We start from the raw sequence: 25,277 nt of genomic DNA on the forward strand, positions 1-25,277 counted from the left end.
CTAAAGATATTGATAACTAACAAAATCCAAACTAGCGTGACAACGAGAAATGGTAACACAAATTAAATTTAGGACAACTTCTGGCTTATACACAACAACATATCGACACGTTCCTGAAGAAAATAGAAAACTCAAACGCAAAGAAATACAGAAAAAGCTAACATCATCAACGTTTGAATCACTATGACTTAAACTATATTTATTAGATGATTGACTTCCAAGAATTTAACACGTTTTTTAAACCGCACACAATCACTGGAAAGACAAATTAACTGCAAGCAAACGTGATAGATGAAGTCGTTTGCATTTTTAATGTTCACACTGTTTCTAAATAAAGACACCGATTGTGATAAAGGTTGGAAAAATAACAAATTTTCGTCAATCTCATTCTGCAACGAACGGAAACACCAAACTGAGAAACATGGCAAAAAGTTTGGGATTTCTGGTCATGGTCGCCTTCAAGTTTCATCGTTCTTTCAAAAGCTGCAAGATATAAGCCAAGTATGCAAAAAGATATTGCAGAAATTAGATGTTAAGTCCACCTAAAGTTCATTGGAATGTTTTTATAACAGCATTTAATGAAAACGGTTCCTTTGTCAAATCTTACTGAAAAATTTAGATAATTAGTATTCCGTTTCAAGTATGTTAAAAACAAGTGTTTTTGTCAAATGTATGTAATATTATGCATCATTTTCCTATAAGCTGCATTGTTTCATTTTCAGAAGACCACTGCCATGGAAGCTGCGAATACCCGCAAGTGTGTGAATATCATCATGGAAGCTATAAATGTGTTTGTGCGCCGGGATACCATCAGCATGGATATTCATGCAAACACACAATCGGTAGGATATACAACCTTAGTGGAAATGCAGCACTATATAAACAAGCAAGATATGTATAGCAACGTATGATTATGCTTAAATAACGCCTTTGCATCAACCTATTCATGCAAGTAATGCATTTCTAGAGTAGGTTGTAGGTATGGTTACAATGCTTATCAAAAATTGATAAATTTGCAGAAGATCCCTGCTCCTATTGCCATCCTCAGGCGACATGCAAATCTTTCAAGATAGGACATGGTCGCTACTGCGCTTGCCTTCCTGGCTGGAGAGGAAACGGGAAAAGATGTTACCGTATGTTTTGTTTTTTTTATCGCGCAAAATTCGTTTTATTGTCTTTCATTTTCACTCATTATGTACATTAAGCCAACTTTAAAAAACGTGTTGCGCCTTTGGTTTCGCTGTTTTTACAAATTCTTGTCTTGATATCAGCGGACAACTGTTATCAAAACAAATGCCCTAAGAACAGCAAATGCTTTCCGAAATACAACGGCTATGGATACTCTTGTCGTTGCAAGCATGGACATTACGATTATAAATGTCATTTCGGTAAGATATCGGATGGATGTTTGTGTTGAACATGTCTTTGATACTATTCCTAAACGGTTTATTGATTTTTCTTAGATGTTAGATGTTACCGAAGGGAGAATTGCCATCATTACGTCCGTAAGTCTGAATTAAAAAAAAAAACTTCTGTGAAATAGATTTACATCTTCTTTGCATTTTATTTCTACAACTAGATATAGATACTAAATTCAATAATTCTGTAAGTAATGCAGAACAATAGAAACTAGATTTTTTCGTAAACATGGTTTTTAGTAATATAAACAATTTTTACGCAGACTACCACCATCGACGTTAAACAACTGAAAAGACACAGTCTCCAGAAACTACAACAACGACCTGGATTATTCAATATTCCTATTCGTATAAGATTATTTAATGTATTGTAATTACTTTTCTTCTTTTAGTTATTTCATCACCGTTTACTTTTTTTCGAGCATTTTGTAAACTAGAATACATGTCAGTGGCAATATTTCATCATTGCTTGGTTTGGTTTCCTGTATGTAATCATGCTTACAAACAATACAAATAAATTGTTAGATTAATTATTTATTATTAAGATTGTCGAAGCGCACGTGCCCTCGCCAACTTTTTTAGACTGTACGTTTTCAATTTTAGAAGTCTTTTTAAAACGTTTTGGCTTGCCAGGATATTATAAATTAATATGCAGCTTAATTAGCAGCACTGACGTATAAGAGCTTATCAAAATAATTTTTGTGTTGGACATGAATCAAGAAATTGGAGAAATTAAAATTTCTCCAAATGAAATTAAGACTTAAGAATACGTCTCCATTAGTATATAAATAAGCAAAAATTGGCTTGCTCGATCTACACAAACAAGTTGTCATAGTCTCAGTTATTGTTTTACAAAATATGTTACTATGAGAAGGGATATGCAAAAAATTCTTTAAACACAAGATAAACTTGCGGAAAGACACAAGACGTCGGCGAATAACAATTATCAAAAACTAGCACACCAATCGTCCCAAAGTTAAAAGACAAAAGGAAAGCATAAAAACGTTGGTCCAATATTTTAAAACTCAAAAAATAACTACAAATAAACGTAAAATCGGCCAAACATTAAGTCAGCAGCACAGACTTGATGAAGACAATTGAACAATTGGTGATTGACAATACAATAGTGTTGGTTTTGTGCTGCGAGGGCATTGCAGGGTGTGTGTGTGTATGGCAACAAAAAAAATTGGTTTTTTTCCGTTGTTGTTGAACTAATGGTCAACTGAAAATTTCAGAATTAATATTAATAACCAGTAAAATATAGAATTTAAAAACCGTTTTTCTTTAGAAGTTAAACTTTAAAAAACACTTATAAAATTTCACATTTACCTAACACACGTTGAACAAACGTGTCAAAATTTTTCATAAGTGGGATCCTACAGTACACTATTTCTTTTTATTAAACTGGAGCTAATATTGTTCTTCGTGGCTCCACCTAAAACGTTAACTTTAATGTGTTTCGGAATTAACGATATTGATCTTCCTGGAATTTTCATCCGTTTTTCGTCACAAAGGCTGGTTTAATTTCAAAACATTTCTGCTGAAAATAAAGTACTTTGTTTGTTCGTTTTTTTAAGGTTTAGTTTGTAGCCTACCAATCTATTTCGTTACCCGATATAAACTACCTGGTCAATGGTCAACGAAAATGCGTACTTTTAGATTTATCATTACTAGTTGCAGTTAAGACGTATGAATAAATATGAATAAATTCTATGTTTTGTATTATAGATTATAATTTATCATAAATGGTGATTAAACAGTAAATGCTAAATGTTTTTAAAATTGTGTTTTGATAAAACAACAATGATTTTATATTTCGAAAGGCGAAAAAAAAGATAACGTTATTAAAAAAACACCAATGATGTAATATTTGCGTTTCTACTTGAAATGTTGGCTATTGCCTTTATAATACTACTTTAAGTATAAAAGCTGTATCAGTGTGCGGTACGTGAAATAGAGCATGGCCCAAGTGCATAATTTGTACGTTACATGTTTGCACCACAATAGTCAACAAACATTCGGTAAACAAAACATTGTACTATAATCTTCAACACTTATGATCAGGCTATGTTAGTTTTTATTCTATCTGCTTGTTGGAAATTATAGCGACCCAAAGGCAATGTAGCTAGAACGATCAATTCTCACATGGTGTCTCCAGCAAAATAGCCGTTTGAATGAAAAAAAAGGTATTTCGGCCAGCTCTGTTGATATATTATGTAACTTTATTCTCTATCAAACGTAAACCATTTCTAGCAGCGATCTGTAAACGTGCAAATATCGACATGCAAAAATGCATGTCATTCGTTTGCGGACGTTCTGTTTTAAATCGTTTTTCTTTCCTCAAAACATGTTGCCAACCTCAAGCCACAAACAACAGGTTTAGATATTATAAGTGTATACTGTATGGTAAGGAAAATGTAACAAAAAACCCTAGCATTGGGACCTATAAGAATTTAAAAAAACAGTATAATAAAAGCTATATGTAGATAGTATACCCGTTGTAATTACAACGCTGAAATTAAAAATTGCTGTGGAAATTGATTATGGCAAATTTAAAACATTCTTTTTTCCTTGAAACTCTATTCTTGTAACAGCTAAAAAAACGCAAACTTTTTCGTTCATGTTGCAAAGTATATCAAGTCAAAGTTTCATGCCAAAAACTCTGAAAACGTTTAAAAGAAAAAAAAGAGGTCGTGATCAGAAAACGTGTTCAAAAAATTGCACGTCAACTGACTACAAATAAATTCGAAATAATACTTAAGCCAAGATATGTTTTCAAGTAACGCCTCCGCAGTGTGACGTATTTGCAGAATGACATCACCACTCATGGAAAATCAAACTTACATCGCTGCAATAAATATGTACGTCAAGGATATAAATAATTTCAGAAACCCGAGCTGGCGTGAGCATGACAAATGGCAACAAAAATTAATTTTACAACAACTGGCTTGAAAAAAAACATGTCGGCACCTATTTTTAAGAATTTAAAAACATTTTGCAAAATCGCCCGCAACCATAGGAAAGACAAAGTAATAAATCAATACGTGAAAAAGTAAGTTGGGAGCATTTTTTTCGAGTGTGACCGCATAAACGTTTCTCTGTTATACAACTATTATCACAACGATGATCAGCATCATGGGAAAGAACATTATAAACATTTGAAAGGGAAATGACGTCAAAATGCACAGAAACTACAACAACAAACTGAAATTTTCGTTCTTTCTAAATGCACGGCTTCGGTGATTTTTTAACCTAATATTTCAGTTTCATTTTTCAATTGTTTTTTTTTCCTGAACATCATATAAAATGCATTTCATGTCATGTTTAGTAGCCGGAATATAACCGAAACGCGGATATTCTGATGTTGCTGCTTAACAATCCTTCAAATTGTAACGAAAATTTATCAACAATACATATTTCAGAAGTCGATGAATAGTTTCGCTTGTCTGGGCAATAACTTGTCTATTATTAATTTCAAAATAAATTAGTTCTGATCAACTGTAGCAGGAGACAAATCACTTTACCTAATGAACTTCTTTCATTTATTTTTGAGACATTAAAATATTGTTATAAATCATATATAAAAGTATGAATTGCCAAAAACATTAATAAATATATATCAATTCATAAAACACGACGTTTTCGTAATTATGTAGTAGCCGTTTTTCTTGCTTACCGAACAACGTTTGTTCTACACCAAATTCTGCACTTGCATTCAAACTTAAACTAATTAAAGCTACAATTTTAAATTTTACTGTATGCAATATATTTATAACTTGACAACACCATGTTAGTTTATTCTGCAGATGCAGATAAGGTTTGTTATTGTGGGATTTATGGAAGCAGCATAAAATTTCGAATTACTTTGACAAACTGTCCACAATACCTTAATGTGTAAGCAAACAGCTGCCGACACGTCGCGGTAAAAACAAACCATAAACTAAGTTATTACAGTCATGGCCGTCTATCGACCGTTGTAGGGGCATTCCCATAACAGCGCTTTAAAAACAAGCAAGGCAAAAAATAATGCAAACGTACAATGAAAAAATAAACTAAATGTGGTGGACTTTCTGAAAGAGCAAGGCATAGATCTTTAAAGAAACACCGGCACTTACAATTTAACGACGGCACTAATTGGGAAGTTTATTCAACACTCAAGCCAATCAAGTTGATTGCGGTACAAACCCGGCACTGCACGGAGGAATGCCGGGCATGACAGCGCAATCTCGCCAATAATCTTCAATGCAAATTAGAGTTGCGGAAAACTTTTGCAAAAATTTAAACACTTAAGCACAATCTCCAATGACGTATAAAACCGTTGACTTTGCTGAAGAAAAAAATATTGTTGATCAAGAAAATGCAAGATTAAAATATATGTTTACGGTATGTGTTGTCAAGCAATCGATGAAGTATGTTTCTATGCAAATGTGAATCTGAACCAGAAAATCACCGCACTTCTGAAAATAGCATTATGTACACTACAGTTATACATATATGATTGTATACTGTCGCGAGAATACTGCAGTTGGACCACTAAGTCAAAGTTGTGAACTGGTCTCGCTCGAATCAAATGTCATGTACGTAGAGGAACTTGAAAGTGTTAACAGTATTGTCGTCGCTATATCGGCGTGTTCAAATTCACGAAAAAACAAAAAATAACAAAATTGAGCAAATGTTCTGCATGCAGGAAGAAATCAATGCAAAGTTGAACGTACAATCACGTAAAATCGTGATATATTTTTAAACCGAGGACGAATTCCCGTTTGGCAACCATGGCTCTGAAACTTGATTGCGCGTGACTTGGAGGAAATGGAAAACATATTAAAAGCAAAGCGCCTGTTGTTTAAGTTATTTGTTTTTGAATTTGCAAGAAGCAAATAAGAAAGCAAAATATGACTTTGGTGAGAATACTCGCAATTTTTCTGCTGCTAGCTGTCTTCGCCGTATCTGCGGACTTTGGTGAGATGTTTCTACGATTTTAATTTTTATTGCACGTTGTTTTTTGCTTTTGCTAATTAGTGGAAACCACCATTCAATATACGGAGATTTAAAACTATTTAGTATAAGTTTAATAATTTTTATTCAGTATCGAAATTTAAAGTTACACTTGAACAGATTGTTACAAATGCAAGTACTCGGGCGGCAAATGTGTTACGAAGACGTCATACAAATGTATCTATAAAAGTAAGAATAGAATTGTTGGTGAAGATTGCATCATGCTCTATGTCTACATGTGTCTACACACAAGTTTATTGTATTACAAAATTTCTCGTAAATCAAACATTTATAAAATTATAAAATATTATATGTTTGTGATAAGAAAAAAGCCATGACTACTGCTATGGAAAATGCCACAAGCACGCCACTTGCAAACGTTCGTACTGGCGCTACAAGTGTGAATGCAACCACGGCTACCACGGAAATGGACATTATTGTAAGCAAAACCTCTATTTGAAATAACCAGCATTCCACAGTCAAAACAAAAATGAATTTATTTTACGAAGGCAATGATTATTGCCACGGACGTTGCCATAAGGATGCAAAGTGCGTGAGAAGTCACTACGGACAATACAAATGTGAATGCAACTCTGGATATTCAGGACACGGACATGACTGTAAGCAAATTTAGATTTATAGTTACTTTATGATAAATAGTTTATCATAAAACAAACATTTTGTCGAATGAAAGAAAGTACTATAAACTAATAATTTTAATTATCAATAAAAAGTCTTTGTTTATTTTCAAATAAATCTGGTCGCCCAGGCAAAAGTCCATGCGGGTATTGTCCTAAGCACTCCAAATGCGTTGCAAACAAGAAACAAGAATGTAAATGTGGTTATGGCTACGAACAATACGGAAAATATTGCCAACGCAAAAGTAAGTTGTAGGAATAGCTGACGCCTTAATAAATAAGTCATAATTTACAGTATATTATAAAATTAGAATTAGAATAAAAATAAATTATAAATACAAAATTAAATAAATGAACTAAGAAAAATTTTACAACTTGCGCGGAAAGAGACCGGAATTATTCACTTTTTAAGAAAAAACTGTGACTAATCAAACACGATGATTTGATAATGTCTTGTTACAGAACGAGGTTATGGAAACGGGTACGGACGTCGAAACAGATATCCGTGGTAATTGCTGAAACGACGACAAAAATCGGTAATTAGCGAGCTCCAGAATTAATAATTATCACTTAGAATAGCGTTTAGCAGTTTATCTTATTTTTAACAATTTTTTCATAGGATCTGGCTGCTATATTTGCCAACTTGTGTTCTAATATGACAAAACGTTCCACGAAATCTTTAAAAGATAAAGACTTACACGTTATAAATTTTGCATGAGTTAACGTCATCATGGACAATATCTTACTTTATAATAAAATGTAATTTTTGAAAATTGATTTACTGTTAAGAATTGATAAAAGTTTCTTCACGTGAAACGTGTTTTCATTTGTTTTTTTTTCATTTTTGCATTATAAATAAAAGTAGCATGGCAGCACATAAAACCAACTGAGCAACATATCATTTGCAATGGCAAAACAAGTCAGTTCAAAGGTCAACAATTATAAGGTAAAGCATATTTTGCAGAAAAGTTTAGGACAATTTCCATTAAGAATTCATTACCACTGATAGAAATAAATTAATTTGGAATTATTTTGCTTTCGAAAATCAGCTTAATGCTCTTTATGAAAACTTGCCTCGGTTTTTCTCGAAAACTCGATTATTTTAACATTATAATCTGCAAATACCAGAGTCTGCACAGATCTAGAGCGTAAACTTCAGAAAAGTATGCAGAAGCAAAGTATCCGTTGAAAATGAATCAGCATAGTGCTAATGATTAAAACAGAATATTTTTCGCCAAGTAAGCAATATTTTGAAACTAATTACGTTTGTAACCTGACTTGATACATTCCAAACATGATTATTTTTATCAAAAACACGAAAAAACCCAAGATCTCCTGCGCCACCAAGCGTATTGTTGTAAAACTTATAAGTAGCGCGAAATGCTACAAAAGTGGATTTTCATTTGCTGCATGACTGAGCATTGCGGCAAGTCATAAGTGTTGTTACCTGAAGTTGGGAGAAGCAGGAAAAGCGAAAATATTAAAGAACATTTATGAATATTAAAAAGTATTCAATACAATAAAAAATCCAAGAATATGGTGGAATTTCAATCTTTAAATATTATGCTGCCTATTCTGCATTGTAACGTTATAACATTTTCTATTGCATTGTAATTGGCGTTGTAATGCAATTTCTGTTTTTCATTTTCGTTCATCTTGTAAGATCCTTTTCGAAACATCATATCACTTCAAATGCGCGTCATGGACCATTATTTATTCCTTATTGTTTTGGCTCACGTCAAATAACAAGCAACGCGCCAACAAGAGTTATTATTGCAACAGACGATTAACATATTAGGAAGGTCGATGCGCACGATGATGCTGTAAACAAAGTTGGGCTTTGATGAACGCAACTTAATTAAAAATTTGGGAAAGCATTTCACAAAGTTTTTCTTGTCAGGCCAAAATATTTTCGTCGCGCTAATTTTAGAACGCGTTTAATAAATCGGCTCTGACGTACCTTCTGGAACTGTTTCAATAATTTGAAGATGTTACAATTTTTCACAATGTCACGCCTTCAAAATAAAAATTGCCAAAGATATAAATAAAGAAAAATTAATTCCCTAAATACGATGTTCGTATATTTATAGCGGCAGTTTTAATTTCCATGAAATAGCATATGGCATGTGCGGGTATAACGATGATGGGATACGAATCAAATCAAAAAATATTTAAAAAAGAAATATAAATAACTGTTGTGCGTAGGCTAATGGCCAATCTGCTGGGAGCAAAACGTAAGCTGATTCGTGACTAATGAGTAATGACCAATCTGCTGATCCGCAGTGATCGCGATCAAAGTATTGCAGCAAAACAACTTAGTGGGAACACAACTGGCGGAGACTCACAAAACCAAAAGCTTTAAATTAGCAACAGTAAGATCATATATCCACAAAACACAACCCATATCGTCCACGGTAACCGCAGTTTGGGAACTCATACATGCTTACGCCCACTTAATCGATTGCAGCGGAAACTTTGCCATACGAAGGAGAATATCATAAATGACGCTGCTGTGCAATAATCTTTCATGTAAACTTCGGTTTCCGGAAAAATTTTACAAACACTTACCACATAAACGTATCCCCTAAATGCAGGAAACCATATTCAGAACATCCTTGTCAGATAATTACGTCGTCTACTTCTTGTATATTAAATAGATCATATTAATTACCAAAACCAATAAGCATAAGAAGTATATACATCAGCAAAGGCAGAAATGAAATCTATAGCCAACTTATCAATATGAAGACAATGACATAAAAATTAAGTTAACTAATTATTTAAATCGCTACAAATGTCAAATGTGTTTATAGCACGTATGAAACAATCCATTAAAATGTACGATGGAGTACTTAACTGTTCGTGGTATTCCAATATACGAAAATATTCAATTCCTAATTGGGACAACATTTCTGCACGCGGCAACAAATTAATGCGAGACTGACGTAAAACTCGTCATGATTCATTTCCCGTGGGGGACAAGCTCCTGTTTGACAGTTTTTTTTCGTCTCCTTTTGGCACGTTATTTGTCAAAAAAACGGAAAGCCTATTTAAAAAGCAGTTGCTCGGTGTGTGTATGTGTTACTTATTTTCAAAAACGTGTGGTGTAAAACAACAAAGGAAAGTATGGCTTCAGTGAGAATACTTGTTACACTTCTCCTTCTAGCCGTCGTCGTTGTATCTGCTGATTTTGGTGAGATATTTTCCACGTAACGTTATTCCTTGTTGATCAACAGAAAACTAATATTTAATACATAGACTTGAATACTTAATTGAAATTATTAAAAATAGTTGACTAAATTTCATACTAATTCTTTCTGCTAACGTACTTGAACTTCAGTTTTATCCATTTTACAGATTGCAAAAAATGCAAGTACTCTGGCGGCAAGTGTGTTTCGAAGTCGTCATACACATGCGAGTGCAAGAAAGGTTATGGCTTGTGGGGTAACAAATGTAAGGAAACAATTTTTCGTTTTTCACAGCATGCTAAAGCACTGTTAAACAATTTTCAGAAGGTTTTGGGAAATAAAATACTTTTTCTGCATTATAAGTTTCAAGTGGATTCATTTGTGTTTATTAACAGGCACTGACTATTGCAACGGAATATGCCACAAAAATGAAAAGTGTGTGAATGTCTACGGCAAGTACAAGTGCAAGTGCAAAGATGGATACCGCAGATATGGAAAGAAATGTATGTTAAAGTCATTCGAATTGTAAAATGTAAACTATATTTGAAAATCATCTATTTTAACCAAACTGATTGCCGTAGAAATTCATCTCTAATATTAGATGTTTTTGATGCACCTGACATTAAAAGCTCAATTTAATAAGCGCAGCCATCTTTGAGCAAAATCTACGTCAATTTCTTTATTATTATTACTCTTTTGGCTGAACAGGCAAACCATATTGCAAAAAAGATTGCCACAAGTATGCAACTTGCAAGCGTTCCAGGTTCTTTTTCTTATGGCGGTACAAATGCGAATGCGACGACGGCTACTACGGAAACGGATATTACTGTAAGTAAGATTATTAGCATTAATAAACACACAACAATAAACTAAGGTGCTTATTTTTACTAAGGTACTGATCATTGTTATGGACGTTGCCACAAGGATGCAAAATGCGTCAGACACTACGGACAGTACAGATGCCAATGCAAATCGGGTTATTCTGGAGATGGATATGATTGTAATTAGAACGTTCACTATTCGTACAGTTATACTCAACTAATAAACATGCGATAGTAGATTAAGTAATTAAATAGATATAATTGCTGTGTACTCAAAAATACACAATTGTTATGTTTACCATAAAAGATTATATATACATTAATTATATAGATTATGAAGTATCACAATAAAGGTGTACATACGCGTCAAAAAACAATCATTACTAATATACGAAAATTCCTAAATAAACCCTATTACATAGGTAAAACGCCATGCGGGTATTGCCCTAAGCATGCAAAATGCGTTGAAAAGAAGGAAAAACAATGCAAGTGCGGCTATGGTTACAAACAACATGGAAAATATTGCAGAAGTAAGTTGTAAACGTATATAGCTAAGCCGGTAATTGCAGAAATTGTAAATGCAGAATAGTTGAAATAACATTTTGCGACTGCTACAATCTAATTTAATATTTTTAGTAGCAAATAGTATTTATGGATTATAAATTTGCTTAAATTGATGAAAGAGTTTCAATATAATCATAAAAACTATTTCTTGAACACAAGGAAAACTAAAAATTCTTCTTTACAGGACCCAGACAGAGGTACCCTTGGTAAATGGTTACAGCAATGATAAAATACGAATCGGTAAGCGAAGTGCGGTTGTTAAAACTCACTTCCACCAATAACTTGAACTTTACTATATTTTTTTACAGGATCTGACAACAGTTCCGACCATTTTTCAAATCAATGTTACTTTCAAGCCATTATGAAATGCTATACTCGTAAAATGCCTCATCATCTCTTTTTTCCAGATTTGTTTAAATTGCAAATAAAATTGCTATTGCAGTAAACCAAGTACCAAGTTTTAAAAATTACCAAAATGTTACAAACATACCATGCATTACACTATAATCTTGAGACACACGAGTGCCTGCCTCAAATATATTTTGTAACAGCAGTTATCAGCATTCAGTAGATATTGGAAAGCTAGTAATAGATGGATTCCGAAAGACAATAAATCAGCGTTTATTTTCACAAATGTATGTTAATTAAAAGAATAAATGAAACCATATCAAAAATCAAACTTCCAACTGTCCGAGATATACAGTAATACTTCAGCAGAACATGCACTTCATACTTTATGTCGGAGGTCATTTGAGCTAGAACAACTTTGACTACCAAAGCAATGCTTAACCGAACAACCAATTTAAGCTAGCTATAAACTAACCCCTAATTTTTCCGATTGATTCAACTTGTGGGTCTTAATTGTCTCAAAAATTCTGTTCGGATTTCAAGTTGTTTGAGATTAAGGGCGTTAGAGTAAAATAATACTGAAGTTAAATATTGTAGCATGAAGTTTATAACATTTGGGCAATCAATTCTGATTATCGTAATACTGAAACAATTAACGTTAACCAGTTGTATTTAAATAGAAATTTTAGATTTCAGCAAGTTCTAGGCACTTCGGTTATAGAACTTTAACGAGATTTAATCTTTGGTATAAATAAACAATATGATCAGCCGAGCAAAGAAAGTTTCATACTACACAGAAGTATGGTATACCTATACTGGCGCTCACATCAAAGAAACAAGATCTATCAGAATGGTAATTAAACATAATATTTTAACTGAAGTATATACGTGCAAGGTGAAAGCTTATTCGAAAAGCATTTTCAAAGCACAGAACAGCAAAGTCAAAGCTAATGTTGATCGCACACTTTACTTACAAGATAAAGATGATTGATAAAGATAATAAACCTCTATAGAGGTTTAAAAAAGATTCAAAATGGAATTCGTGGTGATTCTACGCTTGGTAAATTTGCAGGTCGCGAACCGTCCAGGTATGCTTGCGGTAAAGCTGGAATAAACTCAGCAATCATAAACAACAGGATGTATTGCGCCATCACTTACTTCATGGGTAATAAAGTTTGGGACCGCTACCTGCTGATAAAAATTGCGTCAAAATTTTCACTGGGTTTCAACCACTAATAAATCAGTTTCTATTGTTACCAAACGATGCCGACAAAAGAAGACATCACGCCAAACAGAGAAACTAAGGCGCGTTCTTGTTGGTTTACCAGGCTTCCAGGCATGTGTAAAAAGATCACCAAAAATAAGTTACATAGACGAGGCTGCCGTAATTCATCACATGTTACATGAAAACTAACATAATCCGATTTTACTTACATGACCATGGAATGGCAATTTTAAAATTACAAAGTAACTGAAATTCTGTTTACGTTGTGTACGTGCGCTACAGTATTATACAAAGTGCATCAATAAAATAACTTGCTTTTTAAATCCCCTCCAATGGCTCAGCGGCAATTTGGCGAACCGTAAACACCACTAACAAAAACGATTACAGCTGAAAATAATTACATGGTACTCGACAAACACTATTAATAACTATTACAACACCATAGACCAAGTCACTATTTCGGCCAAATGTCCTGCAAAAGTGGTCCCTGAAACTTCTATGACAAATGCTTTGGTTGATGCAAGTATTATTAACAAGGACCGGGCTTGTTTTTACCAGGTTCTAAAGTAGATAAAAACAAGATGCTCATTTATATGGTGGCTTAAACAAACCAGAGGAACGTTCGCCTAAGATAAAAAATGTGAGCATTGAAAATTGGAAGGTGTTTTCCAAACCGCGAATTGTCTTAACGCCAAAAAAAGACAAACAAGTAAATAAATCTCAAGCATTTTAAAATAAAAACACCAACTTTATCTCACTGAGCGTTATTCTCGAAATGCGTTAATACTGTAAGGTAGAGCAATAGTGTATACCAGCGGTTTGTTTCAAAGTGCATATAATGCGTGTATTAAGTGTGTTAGTTTTTCTGTTTTGTTGCGCAGGTGGGATCGGAAATGAAATAACAGGTATTTTATGGTTATCGTAAACATATTTCAGTAAACCAACTTACTGTATGGAAGTTATATTGTATGCGATCAAACAACAGCGCACCGCTTGTTATTTCTAGAGATTATTTTCTATCTGGTTCGTATCAATTTCAGAGAGACTGCGAAACTTATGCTCTAGTCATCCATGTCATCACTTTGCTATATGCACTAATAACGGAAGAGATTTTACCTGCAAATGCAAGGAAGGCTATTATGGGGATGGGTACTTTTGTGGCCGTAAGTGAATTTAATAACACCTAAACTACGTGGGCTGTAACATAATAAACAGCAACGTAGCGCAAAAATAGGCAGTTTAATTAAATCATTAGGCCTACCATAAACAAATAAAGCAAAAACATGGTAAAAAACTTGCAAATACTTTTTGCTCTGTCAAGGTATCAACCACTGCGATGGACGTTGTCACCAACAAGCTAAGTGCTTGATGCGACATGGAAGACACAGATGTGTCTGCAACGACGGATATGTTGGATCGGGATTTGGTTGTAAAAGTGAGTTTCAGAATAACTGAAATAACTTTTATTCTTTAATCCCAACGCCAGAATATTCCAAAATCCGTGATAAGAATCTCAATTAAAAAAGATTGACAAATTCTTCATTTTTGCTTCAACCCAAACTCTGAAAGTTATCTAAAAACCTAGCAAATATCGACAATTAAATTTATATTTTTACGGCTCTATCTTCTATGTGATGCAAAATTATTCTGGTAGAAGTATATCAATGTGCCACCAATATATTAAAAGTTCATGAAAACAGTTCTGTGTTCAACGCTAATGATTGATGACAGACACAGCATATTTTCAAACAACATAAACTGTTTAACTTAACGTTGGACTGATTTTATTTCTAGAAGAATCGTTAGTCTGCCAGAGGCATCTCTGTCACGCACAAGCAGATTGCGACGCGAGTAAACAGCGCAAGTGTTCTTGTAAACCTGGTTATTGTGGCGACGGACGATTCTGTTCCAGTAAGTTGTATTTCATGGGTGGTGAAAAACGCGGTAATGAGAATTGGACTTACTATATCCTATGGCCTAACAAAAAGTCTCCCGCGAAATAGACAATCCGTATTTTCAGGAGACAAATGTTTCCAAAATAGCTGTCATGGAGAAGCTATATGTATACCTCATGAAAATGGATGTGGCTACGAATGTCGATGCAAACCCGGATTTACGGGAGGCGGATTAGATTGCACCACAGGTAAGCCCGAAGTGCTGAAGCGATTAATACAGTTGCCAATAACGAATATATTAGTTTTGTTACATTGTTTTAGAAGAAGTTAGCCAATATCAGTACTGAAACCAAATTTAACTAAAACACTTTTTAGATTTTACACATAACAGCTGCGAGGTCAATGACTGTCACTCGATGGCTACTTGCTACTCGGACCTCTTCGGAGGTTATTCGTGTCGCTGTAAAGACGGATTTTGTGGCAACGGAAAATATTGTACAAGTAAAAAAAGCATTTGAAACCCAGCCTTACTCTTTTGCAATTACACTGGTTTATTCATAGAAACATTTTAGTCAGTAAGGAAAAGCATGAATAGAAAAATTTATCTTTGGTTGCAGAAGACAAATGTCGGTTCCATAACTGCCACCCCAATGCAATGTGTCATCCGGAGCAAAGTAGATGCGGATTTTATTGTCGCTGTAACGAAGGTTACAATGGAGACGGAAGAACATGCACAAGTACGTTATGGAATGTTTTAGAATCTAAATTCTTACAAAACAATGAGAAAACTTTATGGCGGCTCTTTGCGATTTAAAGTTCAATCGTGGTACCACCATCCCTCTAGCGACGAAGAAAATCTGTGTACGCTTTTGCTTATGTTTTATTTTGCTAGATGACCAAGTATACTACTTCATATCATTGTAGCGTACAGTAAACAAAAATAACATATAACGAACAAGTCGCCGATTACATGCGAGTTGACTAGTTTCATCAAAATATAGCAACAGCATTTGACATGAATTAAGAATTAAAAGTTATCACAAACCCGCCTTTCTACGTGTTCAACGCAAAAGTAGGCGACATTACAATAGGTAATGTTCAGAAACCACATTACATTAGCAAAGATGAATTTTCTTCACTTAACATGCAAGTAACACCAAAAATAAACGTAGTATTTCTTTCTGATAAAAAAATGTTTGATTACTTTAATCAACCGTTTCACTTCTTTATACAGGAGACAAATGCCATGGCAATCGCTGCCATAGAGATGCCATTTGCCAGCCTCATGACTACGACGATGGATACTCTTGTACATGTAACAAAGGGTACAACGGAAATGGATACCAATGCATTCCAATAGTTAGTGCGCCCCGTGAGCTACCCCGCCATTTATGCGAAACATGCCACAAGTACGCTACATGTTTTGTTGCCTATGACGAAAACAGCTACTCTTGCCGTTGTAAAGAGGGCTACTGTGGAAATGGCAATGTTTGCCGCAGCGAAACTAGTCAGTAATCTAACATTTAAACACTTTTTTTCTGAACCTGATGAGACCTATACAACACGAATGTATATCTTAAAGATTCTAATATTATACAAGCCAGACAAATCACAGTATTTACAAAAGTAATTACTGATTAAAAAGCTTTGTTACCACCACAGAAATGTGCAGTTATCCTCGGTGCCCTGTCTATGCTGAATGTGTTGTGAACAAGCTTACTTGCATACCAAGATGCAAATGCACCGCGACCTACATTGGTGATGGATGTGGTAAATAAACTTTTATCTATAAGCAGAACATTCTCTATTGTGCATGAACTGTCACCCAGAGATTTCAATAAATTCCGAGTATAAATGTTTGCTCAAACTGATAACTTGATTTGCGCTTGTAACCTGTTGCAGTACCAGTATGTTGTAAAGTGTCGGAGGACATTGGAACCAAAAATAATGATATTTTTGCGTCTTTTTACAGATTGATTTTGAAATACGAAGCTAGAGGCTTATTTTGAAGACAGAAACATTGATGGGCCTTAAATAACATTTTTGCACTTTCTTTGTCATATTTCTTTTGGCAAATTTGTTGTGTATTGTTTTGATTGCATAATTTCTTGTCTTTGCAAATCACTGCTGTTGTTGCTTTTGAAATAAAAGTTCCTCATCCCGCCGGTAATAGTAAATTTAACATGAAGCTGTAGAGAAGCAGGTTATCTAGAAACACCCAACACCATATCGAAATGTTAACTGTATAATTGCCATGGCACTGACTATACAGCATAAACATATAGCTTTTTGGAATCATGCAATAAGATACCGGATTGAAAATGTTTCCGTCAACTTCCATGGATCAGAAATTGTGTTCAGATTAAGAGGATAGAATTGGTGGAGAGAAAAATTCAACGTACAGTAGCCACATAGACAAGCGAACTTTTTCGGGATTCAAGATGGTAGCGGAGACTGAAAAACTAATTTTTGTTTGGTGATTCAGCATTGACATCTGTGTAGGGATGAGGAGAAAAATTCAAAATTCAATATATAAACAATATATTTTTGAATCAAGAAGATATCGGGATTGAATTTATATCAAGTATTCATATTTATATTTGTTAACACTGAAGGCCAATATACAGTTTCCTGAATAAATAGCTTTTCGGGAAATAAACTAACTACTAAGTAGACAGTTTTTAAAACAATTTCAGCACACAGAGCTGACCTGATTTCAACTGAAAAATATTTGCATATTTTTCTGAAAACAACGAGTCAGCAAACGAATTCTTAAATTATTGTGCGATTGCTAATAAGAAACTTAAGCACGTCACAAGGACGTTCCCACGCAAACAGCCAGCCAATGAAATTGCAACACATTTTTTGACAAAGTTCACCAAAAACGAAAACACTGAAGTATTTACGCAGGAAAATTAAGCCGAAGAGAAACTATTTTCGATTATTTCTCACTCCTATTCAGCCCAAGGCAAAAGCCTTTTTTTCTGTTTCAAGTTAGGCAATTAAGCATACCGCAGGAAACATGCACTGGTACAAGCTAATTCAAATGATACTGTAATTGATTTCAGATACTTAATGGAGAATAAAATCTAATAGTAGGCCTATACTATTATAGTGCGAAGCCTGAACTATCCGAAGTACTTTCACACAATACGTCTTCCTTGCCAACGTAACACGTATTACACAAAACGTCTCCAAACATCCCCCTGAAGGTGTGTATAGTTAGTGAAACTAATTAGCCAAATTCTAGAATTGTCACTGAATAAGTGCAGTTTCGAGACGTCACATCAGCGAATAACGTTGCTGAATATTGATCCACTCATGTGAGTGTTTATGATTTTCGTGGAATTGCTGTACATGCAGTAATGTAGTCACTCGAAACTAGACAATTTAATCATGCGTTATAAGCTTAATATACCAACAGCACGTACAACACCTGCCTTGATCAATCAACTGTACGCATTCTGAGGTTACTTCGCATGACATGCTGCATACCGGAAGTAAGAATTACGGTTTGAAGTGGACTACCAGGATACCTAATTGCGTAAGGTTGTGCCTCTACGATAGCAAACCCGGAACCAGACGATTCTCTTTTCCAGAATTATTGCAAACGACTGATAACAAAAAGCACTACTATAAATTAAACTAAGTGTTAGTTATGAAAGGTATAAAAGATATGGGCCATGTATTAAAATTAATGTTGAGATTATCCCGAGCACAGTGAGTTTTCTGCCTTTCATGTTCTCCATAACCTGTATGCGAAATCTGTTTTTTTAACATTTTCCTTTCTGGAAACCACCATCATAAAAAAACGATTAATTTTGGCAGCATGCACCTGAACTGCGTCGTATAAAAAACTGTTGGAGACAGAATTTTAGTATGTAAATCCGCACGAATTTTCAAAGGACGTAAATATAGGCCTAAGGAAACGAAGTATAGAAACATTTTCGGCAATCTTTGGAAACAAGCCCATCAAGGTATCGGCTCAAAAACAACACAAAACACGAGTTTAAATGTCAGAATCTTTCAATTAACCTAATAATAATTCTAGAATAACCTGAGTTGATCTTTTCGCGGTTAACCAAAATTACCGCAATTACAGCGCTTCTGTACAAGTAATTAAAGTACTGCGCGAAAGATGTCATAGTATAAACATAACAATCAATCAAAACCGACTGATTACAAAACACAAATATATTTCAGTGCGTAAAGTAGCAGCATTACAGGCATATTATAAACACAAAAGAACAAGAGAATATCATATAATTATAATTAACAATTATATTGCTACAGTACCTGTATCTAATATGTCAATAACAGTGGGTATTTAGAGTCAAAGCCAAGTCAACAGTATAGTAAGGATCATGTTATGCTTGTATATGTCGTTAAGTCACAACCTTCTTTTTTACAAAAAGGAAATATTAAAAAATGTACCAATAAAAATCATTGCGTGCTTTTATCTGTTTTTGAGCAAGGAAATTTTTACTTCTAACGGTACGATGGAAAGTTGCCGGTGGATCAAGCAGCACGTAAGAAAAACGCAAATGGAAAATGTTTTGTCGATACCTTTGGTCTCAGCATTAAGAACGTGCTATAGATAAGTCTGAGAAAAGCCTTATTTTTCATTTTTTAATGACGCATCAGCAAATACAGTAAAGGCAGGAAGGCTTTTAAACAGGAAAAGCTTATGTGTACATTTTCGAGTGGGGCTTTTTTAATTTATTAATTTAACTTATTTTACCTCAAACAAAAATTTAAAAATCACGCCAAAAATTGGCTTTTGGCTATAAGCAAAAATTGGTTAATTTTCAAAGTTTTACAGCTTTTTAAGAAAATCATCTTCTTACAGCAACTAAATTTACATGTGGGATCCAAACCTACTCTCGGCTTGAAGACTTGCGTTATTTGAAGCACACTGGAGAATTAAATCACTTTATTCCATTTTGGTGAAAAATAATTATAAATCTGCCGTTGTCTTCAAATACATATATAAGTCACTTTATCAATAGTTATAGAACATGCCACATTAGGACGATGCTGTGGCTTACTTAAACACTGTTTTCGGTTGGATAATCCAAATTACATGAAATGCATTGCTAAACTACATTTAATAAAAATCTCTTTTATAATTAGAGGTTGTGAAATATTTTTATCCTACAATTAAATAACCGAAGTCCACTTATGTTGTGTAATTGCGATGTAGATAAATACAAATTGCATTAATGCACTTGTTTGTTTTCTCGTGTTTTCTCCGACTCTAACTGCAGTTTAACTAATTAATACGCACTCCACAAAATAGACAGAACCAGCGCCAACAACAACGTTCACGCAACGTAACAATTATTACACTTACCCGGCAGATATATACGATAGAAGTATGAAAAGTAATGAGCTAAATAATAAAACTTAAATACAGAGTTTAACAAGATGTAGTTTTATTTTTCAATCTATCATGATTATTCTCGTGCATTTTAACCCTAAGGAGAGTTTGCGTATTAGTTTTGCAAAGTTTTTTTTTTATTAGATTAACGTAGAGTCGTAGACCAACAAAGTGTCCTTGACCGATGCTGCAGCAAAAAATGATCACCTTCACCCACCATTTCCAGCAGACTTGATTCCCAGAATTGTGAAGTCCTTAGGGTAGTGTAAATTCTTTGGGTTTCAAAATAAATCATTTTCAGTGATTTTCTAGCGAGATGCAAAAACTCAAGCACCGCTAGAGCAAATGTGTTTTTATTCAAGTTTCTTGGTGACTCATTACTTTTCATATCATTACCATTTAATACAAGCCAATGAGCCATGATTAATGGCAGCCACTCTTTTCGATACATCGTTTTGCAAAGGTGGTTGTTGTGCGGTCTGTTACAAAGTGCTACATTCGATACGTCATTCTTGTTTTCATTATCAGAGCGATCCGAGTATAGTTTCACCAACTTGTCTGTATGACAATTCGCTTTCTATTGGTGCTATATGGTTTCCTTGAGCTCTTGTTTTTGCAACGATGGTGATTAACAATTATCTTTACTACGTTCCTACGTAAATTACAACAACATACCGTTGGTCAAAAAAGTAAACATTCAGCAAAGAGGTGAAATAAAAATGTGAAGAAAAAAAAAGGAAAACACAAAATTATTTACGGTAATTGATAATAGAAATTAATATTATGCGGTTGGAATTAAGTGTTTTCCAAACGTCATGCTGTCTCACCAACAAACCAAGTTCTAAGTAAAAGTTTACGTGTCTGAAGTTATAAAAGCTTTAAACCTGTCTTTATCAGATTTATTCCAAACTTACACCAGCGCTGGGTAGATTTAGAGATTACAGCTCGAGGTTTGCTTGGTGAAAGCTAAAAATGCGTGAATTTAATTTTCTTGCTTTCTTAATCTGTTATACAGTAGTGATTGCAACCGAAACGGAAGGTACGGTTATCATTATAATACTTTTAGTGTGTGTGAACAATATACCTGAAAAACTGTCATTACGTAAATGTTTTTAAGTAATTACGAAATCAAAGAAATTCATTCTTTAGTATATTCAAGTTCCGTATTTCAGCTGATTTGAATAAATTTCAGGGATGACTCCAAACCCTTGCGCAAGACACCCCTGTCATCACTTTGCTGGATGCAAACCTAACGGGAGAGACTTCACGTGCAAATGCCTCGAAGGCTACTTTGGCGATGGATACTCATGCGGTCGTAAGTTGATTCGTCTTTATTTAAATTTTCAAAATTGCAATATGATGCTCATGTAGGCAGTAGGAAAACCTGTGTATTGATTTAGCACGATTAGCCGAGTGAAGAAGATACGAGATAAATATAGCAAAATGTTCATCTTGCCAAAGGTATCAATCATTGCGATAATCGTTGCCACCAACGCGCCAAGTGCTCGATACGAGACGGAGAATACCGATGCGTCTGTGACGATGGATTCGTTGGATCGGGATTCGGCTGCAAAAGTGAGGTTGATCGAGAAAACAAAAAATAGCTTTGCGTTCACCATCTATCGCTCATGGCAACCAAACCAACAAAATAGTACAGCACATTAACTAATACTTTAATTGTTTTCGTTTTAGAAGAGTCGTTAGTTTGCCAGAGGCATCTTTGCAACGCACAAGCAAATTGCGACGCAAGTAAACATCGCAAGTGTTCTTGTAAGCCTGGTTTCTGCGGCAACGGACGCTTCTGCTCAAGTAAGTTGAAATACGAAAACAAAATTGTTCCAGGTCGTAAATGGGACAAAAAAAATAGAAATTTACTTAGACTAACAAAACGATCCCGGGTAATTGCGCGCAATTCAATATTTCAGGAGATAAATGCAACCACAACATTTGCCACGATGAGGCTGATTGTATACCTGGTGAACACGGATGTGCTTACGATTGTGTATGCAAAACGGGGTTTACAGGAAACGGTTTAACTTGTACAGCAAGTACGTGAAGGTCTAGATTTATGTTACCACTGTTACAACGATAATGGTAAAACATGCATGTGAGCATGAACAGCCGAATCCAATTGAACAACACCACTCTTTAATTAATGCGCATTTACGTATGTGCCCATTCCAATCGATTGACTTGTTCTACCATTTATCAATGCACCCAAGTAGCTGGCACACCTCGTGGGCAACCTCGCCATATATGTGGAACTTGTCATAAATATGCAACATGCATTGTTGCTGGTGATGGAACAAGATACTCGTGCAGATGCAAGGATGGTTACTGCGGAACTGGAAGCGTTTGTCGGGAAGAAGAAAGTGAGCAAATCGTTTAATATGTTTGCCGAAACGGTGGTAAAATAGATTTTAGATAATAGCTATAGTTTGTTCGGTATTTGACGTACGTTAACGACAGTTGCAAGGGAAATCACCATGTTTAAACCGTTGTTTTTACTCATATATATTTTGTTTCCATTACAGGAATGTGTGATTACCCCCGTTGTCCGGCCCATGCAAAATGTGTTGTCAATAAACATACCTGCATACCAAGATGCAAATGTTCCACTACACATAACAATGAAGGATGCGGTAAGGAAACTTGTATACCTTCATACAGTTTGTTAAATATTATATCGCGAGCATCATCAACCAAGAACAGAGCAACGCTTACTTTTTCTAACAATTGTTCCTTCTATACACCCTTGAATTGTCTATGGTTGTTTTGTGAAATGAACTCATCATATTTGCGTTTTCTTCGCAGATCAATCTTGATACATCAGCCTACGAAACGAAGACAAGATTGCTATTGGTTGAAAGCAACGCTTTCACATTCTTTCATTTGTTTTATTGTACCATTGTTTTTGTATATTTTCACATTCGCATACAGTAAAAGTTTGTTAACTGGACTTCGCTTATATTGAAACTTTGGTCAACTTGCGTTAATTTAGTTGTTGCAATTTCAGTAATGACTTCACATTTGATCGCTGAATACATCAAACTGTACAAAAGTCACCCGGTAAAAAGTAAAATTACTTACATGCACAATAGCTCCTATAATACAAGTAAAAGAAAATGTAAAGCCATACAGGTGAAACAAGACCACAAACAAGATTTTCGGAGAAAGACATTTGTGAGTTGAGTGAGAGAATGTTTTGGTCAAGCCGAGAACATACAATTCGCATTTAAGTAAAACAATTTTGAAAGAAGACAAACAACGAAAAGTAATATATCGAGCCATAGGCGTAGCCAGGGGGGGCGAAAGGGCCTTCCCCAAATTTTTGTGTCTATAGGCTTCTACATCAGGTGGCGGTGTCTTAAAACAAACACTTTGTAGTTCCCTGGAACTCATGAAATATTTGCACCCTCCCCCCCAATTTGTTTTCTGGCTACGCAACTGTATCGAGCATAATTCTTTCATTCTCCGCAAAATTCCGTCTAATTTACGGCAGCTTATGCATGCATTTCGAGAAAAAATTTACAAAAATTAATTGTGCTTGCCAAATTAAAATTAGTGTTGGATTAAGATTATTGCGCAACAACTGACACATGACGTTGGCTGCACTGAGAGGTGAACCGAGTACAAACTCATCTGCTAAACAACATACAATCTGAAGAACATAAGGACTTGTACATAATATAGGCCTATAAGTTTACATGATGTTTAATTGTCATTGTTTTGTTGGGACTGATATATTTCTGTGAATTCTCAGCCACAAATAACAAATGCTTTTTCTACTAGAAGATCTTTAATCGGCTCTAAGAAATATTCCCGTATAATACATAAGTTATAACCTATATCTTTTAATATTGTATACGGTAATATTGCACAGAAAATAGCATATTCGTATTTTTGGAAAACAACGGCGATACAGAAGTATTTTTAAAATGTCTTTGGTTGTGCGCAACAAAATCGAGCATTTCGAGTTTAAAAAGAACACAAGACAGAGAAGTTCCCACGCAAACAGCCAATTAAACTGCTAGAAATCCACCCACGATATTAAATAAGATACAAAAACGCATAACTATAGATCTGGAAAAAAACATTGGATGAAAACCTATTTACGGCTCTTCGGTTTTATTCAGCTTAAGGCAACAACCGTTTCCCATGCCTGAGAAATCGCACGAAACTCGTGTAATTAAAACTATAACTATTAATCGCCACACACCATGACTGGCTGCGAATCACAATTGCCGTAACAGTTTGTGCAGCAACCTTGAAACCAAGCAATTTGTTTGACAATCTACTACAAGATTGCTAGTGCATGCCTGTTCACAGTGAATACTTCCTGAATGCAATAGATTCGCTAAGACAATTTGAGGAAACAATATCAAGTTACGTAGCGTGACAAGCAACTTCCAGGTTTGTGGAAAATTAGCGCCAGAGAGCTGTTCATATAGCTCACCACAGTTATTGCAAAAGATGTAAAATATTTGCATTTCGACGAAAAGCAAAAAGACAATTGCAACAGCGGAAATTACGAAAACGGATGCATTTGTATGAAACTTTAAAAACCTTAATAATATGTTAGAGAAGTTTTAGTCCTTCATGGCAGATTTTGATCTACGTCATGAATCCGCCTTGCATCCCGGACCATTGATGATGTTGGTCAATCCTGGGCCTTGCCCGGATCAGCACAGATAATGTTCCGTAATTGATTAAGAAAACGTTTGGGCAATTTAAATTCACGACAAACGAATAACAAGAAAGTGGTGTAATTGCTGCTTGGGTTTTGAGATCATTCGTTTTTATTA

The 25,277-nt window shown here is 34.7% G+C and overlaps 5 protein-coding genes and 1 long non-coding RNA gene across 10 annotated transcripts; 5 read left to right on the forward strand and 1 right to left on the reverse strand.

Moving 5' to 3' along the window:
- The first annotated feature begins 276 nt into the window (after positions 1-276).
- Positions 277-1,948, forward strand: LOC143465005 (uncharacterized). 3 transcript variants are annotated; one of them, XM_076963106.1, is made up of 5 exons: positions 726-842; positions 1,020-1,133; positions 1,272-1,388; positions 1,464-1,505; positions 1,682-1,948. In XM_076963106.1, the coding sequence occupies exons 2-5, from the start codon at positions 1,077-1,079 to the stop codon at positions 1,790-1,792; spliced, it is 327 nt and encodes a 108-aa protein (XP_076819221.1). In that variant the 5' UTR covers positions 726-842; positions 1,020-1,076; the 3' UTR covers positions 1,793-1,948. The 3 variants fall into 3 exon arrangements, 1 of the variants encoding a protein (XP_076819221.1); XR_013118573.1 differs by lacking the exons at positions 1,464-1,505; positions 1,682-1,948 and adding an exon at positions 277-501 and having other exon boundaries at positions 723-842; XR_013118574.1 differs by lacking the exons at positions 1,464-1,505; positions 1,682-1,948 and adding an exon at positions 277-501.
- Positions 1,949-6,231: 4,283 nt separating this feature from the next.
- On the forward strand, positions 6,232-7,933 carry LOC143465152 (uncharacterized). The gene is made up of 7 exons (XM_076963329.1): positions 6,232-6,377; positions 6,534-6,602; positions 6,739-6,852; positions 6,923-7,033; positions 7,183-7,296; positions 7,514-7,587; positions 7,671-7,933. Exons 1-6 carry the CDS (start codon positions 6,311-6,313, stop codon positions 7,561-7,563), a joined length of 525 nt encoding a protein of 174 aa, XP_076819444.1. The 5' UTR covers positions 6,232-6,310; the 3' UTR covers positions 7,564-7,587; positions 7,671-7,933.
- A 2,158-nt stretch (positions 7,934-10,091) lies between these two features.
- Positions 10,092-12,141, forward strand: LOC143465195 (uncharacterized). Its single transcript, XM_076963386.1, has 8 exons — positions 10,092-10,244; positions 10,409-10,504; positions 10,635-10,742; positions 10,948-11,067; positions 11,132-11,239; positions 11,483-11,590; positions 11,809-11,864; positions 11,933-12,141. The coding sequence occupies exons 1-7, from the start codon at positions 10,178-10,180 to the stop codon at positions 11,832-11,834; spliced, it is 633 nt and encodes a 210-aa protein (XP_076819501.1). The 5' UTR covers positions 10,092-10,177; the 3' UTR covers positions 11,835-11,864; positions 11,933-12,141.
- Positions 11,105-15,162, reverse strand: LOC143465197 (uncharacterized). The gene is made up of 2 exons (XR_013118593.1): positions 14,503-15,162; positions 11,105-13,163 (listed from the first exon to the last, which is right to left on the reverse strand). It is a non-coding gene; the product is annotated as an uncharacterized LOC143465197 (long non-coding RNA).
- Positions 13,942-17,255, forward strand: LOC143465192 (uncharacterized). Of its 2 annotated transcripts, none has more exons than XM_076963381.1 (10): positions 13,942-14,102; positions 14,238-14,360; positions 14,519-14,632; positions 14,992-15,108; positions 15,218-15,340; positions 15,468-15,593; positions 15,710-15,829; positions 16,327-16,599; positions 16,755-16,862; positions 17,065-17,255. In XM_076963381.1, the coding sequence occupies exons 1-10, from the start codon at positions 14,036-14,038 to the stop codon at positions 17,067-17,069; spliced, it is 1,176 nt and encodes a 391-aa protein (XP_076819496.1). In that variant the 5' UTR covers positions 13,942-14,035; the 3' UTR covers positions 17,070-17,255. The 2 variants fall into 2 exon arrangements, with proteins under 2 accessions (XP_076819496.1, XP_076819497.1); XM_076963382.1 differs by having other exon boundaries at positions 15,713-15,829.
- A 4,099-nt stretch (positions 17,256-21,354) lies between these two features.
- Positions 21,355-23,537, forward strand: LOC143465194 (nidogen-2-like). Of its 2 annotated transcripts, none has more exons than XM_076963384.1 (8): positions 21,355-21,511; positions 21,665-21,787; positions 21,934-22,047; positions 22,165-22,281; positions 22,398-22,520; positions 22,695-22,844; positions 23,007-23,114; positions 23,287-23,537. In XM_076963384.1, exons 1-8 carry the CDS (start codon positions 21,445-21,447, stop codon positions 23,295-23,297), a joined length of 813 nt encoding a protein of 270 aa, XP_076819499.1. In that variant the 5' UTR covers positions 21,355-21,444; the 3' UTR covers positions 23,298-23,537. The 2 variants fall into 2 exon arrangements, with proteins under 2 accessions (XP_076819499.1, XP_076819500.1); XM_076963385.1 differs by having other exon boundaries at positions 22,698-22,844.
- Positions 23,538-25,277: the final 1,740 nt, after the last annotated feature.

The sequence above is a fragment of the Clavelina lepadiformis genome, chromosome 7 (genome assembly GCF_947623445.1).
Source record: "Clavelina lepadiformis chromosome 7, kaClaLepa1.1, whole genome shotgun sequence".
In the NCBI taxonomy this organism is placed as follows: Eukaryota; Metazoa; Chordata; class Ascidiacea; order Aplousobranchia; family Clavelinidae; genus Clavelina; species Clavelina lepadiformis.